This window comes from Populus alba, chromosome 18 (genome assembly GCF_005239225.2).
Source record: "Populus alba chromosome 18, ASM523922v2, whole genome shotgun sequence".
NCBI classification, from domain to species: domain Eukaryota; kingdom Viridiplantae; phylum Streptophyta; class Magnoliopsida; order Malpighiales; family Salicaceae; genus Populus; species Populus alba.
The window spans coordinates 12,362,799-12,374,876 of record NC_133301.1 but is presented as its reverse complement, the minus strand read 5'-3'; the positions used below and the strand labels follow the sequence as shown (position 1 = coordinate 12,374,876).

At 36.2% G+C, this 12,078-nt stretch overlaps 1 protein-coding gene across 2 annotated transcripts; it reads left to right on the top strand.

Moving 5' to 3' along the window:
* On the top strand, positions 1-11,649 carry LOC118034393 (DNA-directed RNA polymerase 3, chloroplastic). Of its 2 annotated transcripts, XR_004685016.2 has the most exons (20): positions 1-939; positions 1,570-1,773; positions 1,943-2,076; positions 2,469-2,538; positions 3,021-3,079; positions 3,372-3,489; positions 4,161-4,274; positions 4,645-4,776; positions 5,072-5,488; positions 6,299-6,349; positions 7,401-7,471; positions 7,622-7,706; positions 7,928-8,080; positions 8,354-8,428; positions 8,531-8,620; positions 9,058-9,105; positions 9,200-9,314; positions 10,380-10,483; positions 10,878-11,125; positions 11,219-11,649. XR_004685016.2 is itself a non-coding variant. In XM_035039671.2 (19 exons), exons 1-19 carry the CDS (start codon positions 139-141, stop codon positions 10,986-10,988), a joined length of 2,952 nt encoding a protein of 983 aa, XP_034895562.1. In that variant the 5' UTR covers positions 1-138; the 3' UTR covers positions 10,989-11,649. The 2 variants fall into 2 exon arrangements, 1 of the variants encoding a protein (XP_034895562.1); XM_035039671.2 differs by having other exon boundaries at positions 10,878-11,649.
* The last annotated feature ends 429 nt before the right edge of the window (positions 11,650-12,078 follow it).

The window sequence follows — 12,078 nt, the reverse complement described above, 5'->3', positions numbered from 1 at the left end:
CTGTGGATTTGGCTGGTAGCTAGTAAGGTTTTAGAGAGGTTTGTTTGATTGATTTCCTTCCTAGTTCAGCTCTCTCTTCTTCTGTCTTGTCTTCTCTTCCACCCCTACCCTTATCTCCACTCTCTCTCCACAACAAAAATGGCTTCCACGACCACACTCTCTATTCAACACCCAACATGGACAACATCAAAACATCCTAAGTTTCATAAACCCTACAAAAACCTCCATTTCCTCTCTAACCCAACCTCTCATTCTCTTTCCAATCCTTCTTCCATCTATTCCTCTTCTTTCCCTCTCAGTCCCAAATTCCCTCTTCTAAACCCACCACTTCCATTTCACCCTTTGCATGATTCTTCTCATGACCGTCTCCTTGAAGACTTTGAAATCCCCACCATTTGTAGGCACCAAAAGCTTGAAACTTTGATCAAATTTGACCAAATTATGCACGGAGAGTCTTCGAAAAGGGTTTTCATTCAAGACCCACCTTGGATTTCTGCTCATTTTTGGAAGGGTATGTATAAAATAGCCAATAAAAAGGTGAAGGTAGAGTTCAAGGATATTGAGAGGAGGAAGTATAATTTGTTGAGGAGGCGGCAAATTAGGGAAGAGACTGAAGCGTGGGAGAGAATGGCTGATGAGTATAGGGGCTTGGTGAGGGAAATGTGTGAGAGAAAGTTGGCACCTAACTTGCCTTATGTGAAAGGTTTGCTCTTGGGGTGGTTTGAACCATTGAAAGAGGCTATAGAGAAGGAGCAGAAAATGGAGAAATCCAAGAAGCAGAAGTCGGCATTTTCTCCCAATATTGAATTGTTACCTGCTGATAAAATGGCAGTCATTGTTATGCATAAGATGATGGGGTTGTTGATGGTGGGGCATGAAGATGGGTGCGTCCGGGTTGTCCAGGCTGCAGTGCAGATTGGCATGGCTATAGAGCAGGAGGTGAGTGTTAACAGTTGCTTTTTTTGTTTCTAAGTTCTGACTAAGTATTGGGATGCAATTGACATTATTATTTGTGTGGTTCTAGATTTTAGGCTGGAGGGTATATGATTAATTAGCTAAATCTGAGTAGTTGGTATGCATATAGTGTATTGTTGGTTGCAGGAATGTGGTGCTCTTGTCGAGGTACTATTTGGAAATTCTGTTTGAATAATGTATCTCAGTATTTTTTAATATGTGTAGGAAACACCAAAGTAGTGAAATGACTTTTAACATTCAAAAGGCTACTGTTATTTAGTATATAGATGAAAGAATAATACTGCCATCAGGAGATATAATTGTATATACACTTTAGTCCATGTCTATAGACAGATTCAAAGTTAATTAAGAGTACAAATAAAACTTGAATATTGTTCTTGAACTTGATGCTAAGTTCGTGTTAGGCTTTAGCTTGATTTAATGTAGATAAACCAAACTTGAAAAGTATGAAATTCAACTTGTTGATTATGGCCCTAGCTCCCGTAAATTTGAGCTACCCATAATGAGATGAAAAATCATCCTGCAAAATCCATGCAAAACATCAAACTTGATAACTTAATTCTACCATTGAGCACCAGTTCTCTTTCTTCTCAGGTTAGAATTCATAATTTCTTGGAGAAGACCAAGAATTACCAAAGGAAGAAGACAATGCATGAAGTTCAAGAGACCATGGACAAGGAGAAGGAGGTGCTCAGGAAACGTGTAAATAGTTTGATTAGAAGGAAAAGGCTCATGGAGGTGCAAAATCTGGTGAAACAGGATGAAACTAAACCTTGGAGTCGAGGTACACAAGCTAAGGTTTGTAGCCCTCGCCATTTCCTTCTGAAATGGCTAGCTGTGCCCCTTCATCTATTTAAGTTTTGATTATATTTTTTATTTAAGTTTTTTCTTTTTGGGTTTCCCCATTCTTCTTTCTGTCTTTTGTTCCCCCCCTATCTACTTTCTAATGCACAGTATAATTTTGCAGCTCGGAAGTCGTCTAATAGAATTATTAACTGAAACAGCTTATGTACAACCTCCTGTTAACCAGTCAGAGGATATTCCACCAGATGTTCGACCTGCCTTTAGGCACAGATTTAAAACTTTATCAAAGAACCCAGGGTGAGACTTTATTTTCTATTGCCTTTTGTAAGCCATTTTTTCCATGTGCTCCCTATGCAGATAGGTAATCATCTAGTAGATCATTCTCAGACATCTCAGTTTTTGGGTTCTTCTTAGGGAATTGGTTGCGTAAGTGAACGTTGGCCAGTATGTGATTCTTAGGTTCCTCTTCTTGGTTTCTGTTTGACCATTGACATTCAAGATATGGCTTTATGTTTGATTATTTGTCCATAGACTTCGTTCAAGAGATGGCTTTATGGTTGATTATTGGTCCATAAGTTTCTTAGGGAGGGTGAATGATGGATTATTTTTTTTTGTTGGTTATTTGCTTTTACTTCCAATGTTTCACTCCTGGTGCCATTTTTTTTCATGACCCATTTTTATCCATGTAGGCAGAAAATTGTGAAGAAGTATGGGGTTATAGAATGCGATCCCCTCATCCTCACAGGGCTTGATGGAACAGTGAGTCAAAACAAAACATCTTTCTCATTCTGAATTTGAGGATTTTAGTACACTTACGTTTAATTTCCATTACTAAGTTGTTCTGAAGTTGCCTACCCATTTAATCCACCTAAATAATTTTAAACAAAGTTAATTCATTTCAATTACCCTTTTCCATACTTCTCGTTTTTCTTATCATAAAGTCAGCAAATGCTTCCAAAGGATCTTACCATAGTACATTTGACATCTCAAGCTTTTTATTGGTCCTTCAGAAGATAAGGAAATTGGTTTCTGATGGTATAACTTATTATTTACTTGGTGCATAGATCTGGTATGACTGTTTTCAAATCTTTATTTTGACTCCACTAAGAACATGTCATACTTGTAATCCTCTATGAGTTTGGGGAACGGGTGCACATATTGGAGCTATTAAATGCATGTCAAATTGTGACTTTTGGCCTTTGGATGCTCTGCTAATATATGGCATCTCTGTCCTAGTGCAGGCTAAGCACATGCTGATTCCTTATTTTCCAATGCTGGTGCCTCCCAAAAAATGGAAAGGGTATGTATGAAGCACAAAGGATTGATAATGTAGATATCACATGCTCTTTCTTAGAAAGATCGTTGTTACCTTTTTATGAGAGGCTGCAAAGGTCCAGAGTTGTTGTTTTAAGTTAAAGCTTAAAAAATGAAAGTATAGAATCTTGACTGACCCTGGCATGCTTTACCCAGCTGAGTTTTTCCTTTTGAAAAATAATGTAAATATGGACTGCACATGGCCAACCAGAATATTTTCTGTTATTTTGAAGCACTTTGGAAGTTTTATTGTCAATTTATATCATAAATCCTTGCAGGTATGATAAGGGTGGGCACTTGTTCTTGCCTTCGTATATCATGCGCACTCATGGATCTAGGCAGCAACAAGTTGCAGTCAGGAGTGTTCCTGGGAAACAGATGCAGAAAGTATTTGAGGTGAGTTCTTCTTCTTCTTCTTCTGTTTCTCCTCTTGCATAGAAATAAAGAAAAGGGCTGGCTAGAACTTGTGCAGTAATCGTGGAGCAGCTGCCACGTTTCAGGCATTCTCCAAGTGGACACCCCTGTCCTGCTTCATGATGATAACAAAAATACTGAGCAAAAAAGTTTAATTATATATCAGATCAACAGGATAGTGAAATATTATTTGGTATCATTACATAAAAATAAAATCTAATTGATTTAAATTAATGGTCCTAGGACTGATATGTGCACAAGCAATAATTTGATAGTATAAGTTATTCTAATGTTTTTACGATAATTATGCACATCACCTTCATCCAAATATTAAGACCATTAAACCTATACTGTTGAATCTTATTTCTAACTTATGATTTGTTCTTAAGATTGATTTCATTGTAAAGTGTGGCAATTGTTTTTTTTTTTGGTATGGGAAGTGTTCGTATAAAAATGCTTCCTATGCTAAAAGATAACATTTAATCTTGCCACTTAACCAAAATTTATGCCTGGGTCTGAAGTATGCTGCTTTAGATTCCTTGTCTAATGGTAATGGTCTGATCATGTTGCTACTTTTCAATCAAGCCATGGCTATTGTTTTCCATCATGAAGTTGAAATATGACTTGATTTTGGTCTGATGTCATATAAACAGGCTCTGGATACACTCGGAAATACCAAATGGAGGGTGAACAGAAGATTGCTGGATGTGGTGGAGAGGATATGGACAAGTGGTGGCAACATTGCGGGCTTGGTTGATAGAGAAGATGTGAGAAGAACCTGAACTTTCTCAGCAACAATTTCTTGTGAATAGTTTGTTGTGTTAGTTGCATGGGCAATGGGATGATTTGAAATGTTAGAACACACAGTATGCCATTATGCAAGCATTTGATAGCTTCCTGTTTGTTGTGAAAACCATGTTAATTTGATTTGATCCTTGAAATCTCATAGAACACATTTTTAGTGAAATTATCTATCATGCAGTTAGAATCTTGGTGTTTGTATATACTGCCACGAGCAAATAGTCCTCTAGTCAATTACAATGAAAAAATTTCTCCAATCTGTTAATTTTTTATGTTGTCAATTCGCCATTTAAACAACTTGAGATGTTTTTGATTTCATACTACATTGGGTTTCAGATTCCTATACCAGAGAAACCATCCTCAGATGATCTAACAGAAATTCAAAAGTGGAAATGGAGTGTGAGGAAGGCAAAGAAGATAAACCAAGAGAGGCACTCTCAAAGATGTGACATTGAACTTAAGCTTTCTGTAAGATCTACTTCCTTAGTTTTAAATTGACAAGATGTCTGATTGCAGTATGCTGCAACATTGAGTAGATGATTAAATTGATTCATTCGTATAAATGAATGCTTGCAAGTTCTTATGCTAACACAATCAAGATTGTATTAATTGACAATCTCTATATCTATCACAATAAATTATTTTTTGACTTCATATTCACTTTAAAGCTCAAGTAACTAGATAAATTTTGATTTTGCATGTCTTGCCTGATAACATGCATATCAATGCTTTACCTTTCATTCCACAACAATGGCTTATGCAGGTGGCTCGGAAACTGAAAGATGAAGAGGGATTTTATTATCCTCACAATCTTGATTTTCGAGGTCGTGCATATCCAATGCACCCACATTTGACTCATCTAAGTTCTGATCTTTGTCGAGGAGTTCTTGAATTTGAAGAAGGAAGGCCATTAGGGAAGTCTGGATTACGTTGGTTGAAAATACATCTAGCAAACTTGTATTCAGGCGGGGTTGAAAAGTTGTCCCATGATGGCCGTCTAGCATTTGTCGAGAACCATCTAAGTGAGATATTTGATTCAGCAAAAAACCCTGTAAATGGAAAACGCTGGTGGTTAAAAGCTGAAGATCCTTTCCAGTGCTTGGCTGCTTGTATTAATCTGTCAGAAGCCTTAAGTAGTGCATCACCACATACTGTCATCTCCCACCTGCCAATCCATCAGGTAAATGCTTCACAATAAGCATGGTTGTGACAGAAAAGAAATTTGCAGCTATAAACAATTTTTTTAAGGATGCATTTCCTTTCAATGATTGTGGCAAAAATGCAAATAAACAGGTAAATATTATCTGACAGAGACTGCTGGTGCCATTACCTTTTGAATCCAGCTCTCCTAGTCAAACTATTCCTGAATTTTGAAGGTTGTGGCAGAGAGCTTAGTTGTCACTTGAAAATATTTTGAATTATAATAAAGAAAATTTAGATGAAATCTGCCACTTCTATCACAAGGCATGAATCATCCTTCAATTTTGTTTTCATGTGTTTAGGATAAAAGTGTATATTTTGCATGATTGATCTACCATTTTCAATATGGCAGAATTTGTATGTAAAAAGAAGTCTGAACTTGTATGCAAAATGCCACACGGGTTCAAAACCCTTTACATTGTAATATTTCAATAGCTTCCACTGAAGTTCTTTTAGTTGATAATTAGCAAAGATTGTAGTGCCTCACTACTTGAGTTTTGTTTCTTTCATCTCCTTATGTCTTGTACTATTTCTGGTTTTGTTTCCTCACTGCTGCTTCTTGTTCTAGATAGCAAATATTTCGAATGAAATGTTACCATGGTTAATTCTCTTATTTAAGAACTCTCGTGTACCATGCCTTACTGATTGGTTTTTTCTTATATATTATATCTCATGCGTGTTGCATCTATTGATTAAAAGCATCTGGGTACACTATTTTTTTTCAGTTCTCCTTCTGAAAATAACATGCTAATGCAATCCCCCCCCCCCCTCTTTTCTTGTTTCGATATAGGATGGTTCATGTAATGGTCTCCAGCACTATGCAGCCTTGGGAAGAGACAGTGTAGGTTTACTATTTCATTTTTTTCATGGAACAATTCATTAATGACACTGTTCACTCTGGATTTGTTTTCATTTCTCTTTCTTTCTTTGTTTTGCTGTGTTTTTTTTTTTGGCACCATCATAGAAAAAAAAAGAGAGAGAGAAAACAACAGAAAAACTCAAAAAGTATTATTTGGTTGAAATGTCACTCTTGTAATTTTTATTTTGTGCATGATTAAACCAAAATGATGTTGTTGGCCAAAAAAAAGACACCACTGTCTGGGTAATATGACATCATTTGGGTTGATTTTTGAAGGAAATGAAAGTATTAGGGTAGCATTTGACTTCATAATCTCATGTTTTATTTCAGTTCTGAGTTGCTTGTTATGTATTTTTTTTCTATAAAAAAAGTTGTTGAGCTGATTGTGATTATATAACCACTACTTAGCGTTCAAAAATCTTAGTAATTGGTGAGGGTTAAGCTGATTGTGATTATATAACCCTTATTTTAAAAATGTTTGAAAATACCTCTTTCTGGTTTCAATATCTTTAAAAACGAAATAAGTAGAGCAATAAACTTTATGTGATTCCTGGCTCTTACATGTTACTCATGTACTCATTTTGCTCATCACCAATTCTTTTAGCCACCTTGGCTGTGCAATTTTGTACCATCTCTTTTTCTCCCATCTCCTTAAAAAAAAGTGGATTGCTAAAAAAAAAAAAATCATAATTGAAGTTTATTTCTCAATCATTCTGCTGATTCGTTCGTAATTTTAAAGCATGCTATCCTAAACTTGATTGATCAAAACTGCATCCATGAATACCTGAAAGGCTTCTCCTGGGCCTCCCAAAACCATTTATGATCCATCGGTGAATTTGGTTATAATAATTCCAAAATGATAAAACTCAACTATGTTCTCTGATGCTGGGACTCAGAATTGTTCGAAATAGAGTTTTGTTCTTATGCTGGTTAATACACCGTTTATTCTCTTGCATTTTGAACATAACTATCTTCCACATCTCTGGCTCATTTGAACTGAAGTTATGCATTCACTTCTTCTGGTGTTCTCCAGCTGGAAGCAGCGGCAGTTAACTTAGTTGCTGCAGAGAAACCTTCGGATGTTTATTCAGAAATTGCCGTTAGGTATTCTAATTTCCTCTACAGGATGTTAACATGTTGTCTACCATGAATATGATTCTGCATGACTGTGCATGTGTCTTTATTGCACGATTCGAATGTGCATTTGATAATTATTATTGTGCAAAATGAGACTGAAAGGATTTTTGCTGACAGGGTCCATGAAATAATTAGAAGAGACAGCAATAAGGATCCGGCTACAAACCCACATGCTTTACTAGCCAAGATCCTAGTTGATCAGGTCATTCTTTCTTTTCCTGCTCTGATGTTTGAATTATCAATATTTTTAAATAACTACAAAAGCTTGATGGAGAATAAGTCATCCTCCCACATAAAGAAGCTTGATGGAGGATAAGTCATCCTCACACATAATGAATCTTGATGGATTATCAATTTTTCCTTTTAATAAAACAATCATTTACTTCTGAACTTCTTTTGTCTAACATTTTGGAAGCTTTTCAGGTGGATCGGAAATTGGTTAAACAAACAGTGATGACTTCAGTGTATGGTGTCACTTATGTTGGGGCACGTGAACAAATAAAAAGAAGATTAGAGGAGAAGGGTCATATTACGGATGATAGACTGCTCTTCAGTGCAGCCTGTTATACTGCTAAAGTGAGCATCCAGCCAACCTAGTTATAAGGACATATTATGGCTGTTCTAGGATATGATAAATTAATTGCACTTGATTTCTAGAAAATGTCATTGAAAAGTTGATAGAATATAATTTCAACAAATGTGAGATATTCTAATCCTGATGTATTTCAGCCATGTTTTAATTTGTGCTCTGGATCACATGATCATCCCACTTTAGGCACACCTAAAACTATGAGAAGATCCTTGTGTTAGTGGAATCATTCTCAAATTTACTCACTACCTCTTCCATAGGTGACATTGACTGCACTAGGAGAGTTGTTCCAAGCTGCTCGTGATATAATGAGCTGGCTTGGTGATTGCGCAAAGGTATGGCTCCATCACATTTGGGAATCAAATTACATGTTATTTTTATTAATAGTAACATTTTATTCAAATTCATTTTATTGCTTGACCATGAACCTATTATAGATTATTGCTTCAGAAGATCAGCCTGTGCAGTGGACAACTCCACTTGGCCTTCCTGTTGTGCAGCCTTACTATAAGAGTGAACGACATCTTGTGAGTATTAAATCTTTACTACATTTTTTATTTGTTAGGTGCAGGCTGCTATAGATTAATAATATACCAGTATGACAGGTTCCTTGCTTTCATGGTGTTTGTAATTTTAAAAATGTTCATTTGCTTAATCTTTATTGCTGGTAGAGGAATATGAAATGGTTGGTCAAAATATTCCAGTAGATAAAGTTTTTTTTGAGTAACGGTAAAGATCCTTTAAGAAAACTCTGTTGGGATCCTTGCTTATAGCACTGGAGAACATTTGTAGTGAACTCGTGCTATGTGACTATGACATTAAATATCACAAGAAATGAATGACATGATATTATGTTAGTTTTTTCTCCTACACTAAGATTGGCATAAAACTTATGTCCTCTGCTTTCCCACTTTCTTTCTTTTAAGTAAATGGAAACAGTTAGGTAACTAATTTGGTGTTGCAGATAAAAACTTCACTTCAGATTTTGGCCCTGCAGCGGGAAGGCAGTTCGGTAAGCTTTACTCTGTTATCTTGCTTTCAGCTCTTCTTTCCTTTCTGACATTTCATTCACTCGCATAAAAACATTATTATACTATCAATATCAGGTACAGGTTAGAAAACAGAGAACTGCTTTCCCTCCAAATTTTGTGCACTCACTTGACGGCTCACACATGATGATGACTGCAGTTGCATGCAGGGATGCTGGTTTATGTTTTGCAGGTTTGCCTTGCATTCTTTAGTACATGAAGCTCAAACCTAGTAATAGACTGGATCTAACTTATTGACATGGTGTAGAAGATTAGAAGCCTTTTATGTCTTTGAAGAATGTCTTTTCAAAACAGTCCAAGTAGAGCGCTATTATTTGCATCATTACTTTTTATAGTTGGGTTCACTTTTTAGGCAAGTTTCAATTTGTTGTTTGATGCAAACAAAACGTTGTAGGAATTAATATTCTACTGCTTTATGATAATTGAAGCATTGGCTGACGAACCTCGATATATGGCTTGAACTTGACAAGCACTTGAGCCATTTATTTTATTTTGCCCATTAGGCTCTCTAAAGATTCTAATTTAAGCTTATTAGAATGTACCTTTTGGGTTGATTTTGATGAGGACTTGTCTTTTATTCTAATAACTTTGATCCAACTCTGAACAATTAAAAATGATGCTGAATTTTTTTTATCTCTGTAACTAAACCTGTTTAGCCCTAAAGACCCTTTATCTTTCTTTCTTTCTTTCTTTCTTTTTTTGAGAACCCTGTAAATGCTCCCTGAACCTACAGCATGCCAGCATCAATACCAGTTATTCATTGGAGCTTGTTTTGCAAATGCTAACTTTTTGCGACTTTCCTGCTACTATGATGTACTATGTTCTTCAGTTACCTAGCTAGTCATCCTTTCTGCCCTTGAATTTTGATTTCCTCTGAACTTATTGCGTGCTAGTTTCATTAGTGTCTTAGTGCAAGTCATTGTATTATCAAAAAATCATTTATATTTATCCATAACTAAAACCTATTTGAAGTGCTATTATTCATCTTTTTTTACTTGCACATAAATGTCCTGAGGCATTGGGGATGAGAAATGTTTACTTTTTTGGCTATGGTTGTACAGTTTCAAATGATGTAATAAGTACTCCAAATAACTCAAGTTGAGAAACTGGAAGTGTTACTCAAGTCAAGTACAGACAGTAATGTGTATCATAGTTAATTTTATCATTAAGTAGTTTCCATCTATCATCATTCTTTTTCTGAGGTCCTCGCATTCTTCTGAAGTGAATCTCCTTTCAGGTGTTCATGACTCTTTCTGGACCCATGCAAGAGATGTGGATTTGATGAATAGTATATTGCGTGAGAAGTTTGTGGAGCTTTATAACATGCCAATACTTGAAAATGTGAGTGCAATGGTGTGTGATGACCCAGTTTTTCTGTCTGACCAGCTTGACCTATTAAGTGAGCATTTGTCTTCAAAGGGAACTATAAATTACCGAGTCTGCCCAACAAGTAATTTTGGGGGGCTTTTTTCTTGGCCTTTTCTAGGAATAAACACCAATTTGATCTTTAAAAAGAAAGGAACAGTAACAAAAAGAAAAGAAAAGAATAGCTTATGAATGCCCCAGTATATTAAGTGGCTTCTTCCAGCTTCTCTCAGTAGCCAGGGATAACTGCTTGGCATTAGTGTCGCCTTTTTATTTTTCAGATATAAATCAACTCAATTATGATATTTCTTCTTTTTTATTTTTATTAATAAATGTTGCTGACCTATATGATGACTTGGATCGTCCCCAGTTACTTGAAGACTTCCAGACCTCGTACCCAACATTGAAGTTTCCACCTCTGCCTGAGAGAGGCAACTTTGATTTGCAAGAAGTTCTTAGATCTCCATACTTCTTCAACTGAATCTTCATCAAATGTAAATCGGAAGCTTTGCATTTTGGTACTTTTGACCATGAAGTTGTCAAGTTTTCCAGGCATATTGTGCAGAATTAAACTGAAAATTTGAAGTAAAAGTGGCAAAGAGAATTCTGATGCCATTGGTGAGTTTATTATCTTGAAATCAAAGATTTTTTCCCCAGAAACAGTCCTTGCACTTGGTTATGATCAGCTCAGGAAGGCCATTTCTAGTGCAGAGGATGAAACCCTCCAGCTGGCTCGTTCGTGTACACAGAAGGAAACTCTTGATATGGTTGGATTAAAAGAGCGTCAGATTCCTCTTCTATGGTTAATTTGGGGAGACTGATCTTCGAGGGCTGCATGATATGGATCGATCATTCTAGCAAAGGCATACAACGAGTATGCTTGGTGCTTGCTGCATTTTTTTTCTTGTGCTGTGAGCAGTTCACGAGAAACAAGGCTACTTGATGGTTGTAAGATCAAGTAAATCTTATTTTGCTTATTCTTTTTTTCTTATCATGTACCATTTCATCTGTACATATACAAGCATAGGAGAGAAGATCCTGCTAGATAGCGGGGCCATGCTAAATGTAATTTTCATATGCCAATTGGCAAACCATGTAAAAGTTCTCTACATAATGGAATGGAAGGAAATTTCATTGGTGCACATTGTTAGCTCTCCTGTGGATGGATTGTTCTTGTTTCTTCTTATTTCATGCGATTGTGCTCTGAGTTCTTATTATATATGATTGTGCTCTTCTTATTGAGTTTTAAGGACAACCAGTTCTTCTTTTTGCAGCTGTAACATTGTGAATCAAGATAGTGTGTAACATTGGCAGTTTCATTGCTGATGATTCGTAAAAATTGCTCACAGGATTTTACCATTTGTGAAAAAAACTATGAGATGAGGTAGACAACTGAAATTCAACAAGGCCACATATTCAAAACTAGAAAATGCTCCAAAGCAGTTGCAGTCGGAGGAGAGACGAATACTTTGGTGACAGGTTTGGTTAGGAAAGCCAGGAGACAAGTTTTTCTATAGGAGATGCATGCACATGAAAAACAGAGGAAACCCAGAATGCTTTTTTCATGTATC

Bases quoted from the DNA above. Each gene is read 5' to 3' on its own strand.
- LOC118034393 (XM_035039671.2), top strand. From the start codon at position 139: ATGGCTTCCACGACCACACTCTCTATTCAACACCCAACATGGACAACA. The intron at 1,774-1,942 runs GTTTGTAGCCCT...ATAATTTTGCAG, and splicing joins GTCGAGGTACACAAGCTAAG to CTCGGAAGTCGTCTAATAGA. The intron at 7,707-7,927 runs GTCATTCTTTCT...GAAGCTTTTCAG, and splicing joins CCAAGATCCTAGTTGATCAG to GTGGATCGGAAATTGGTTAA.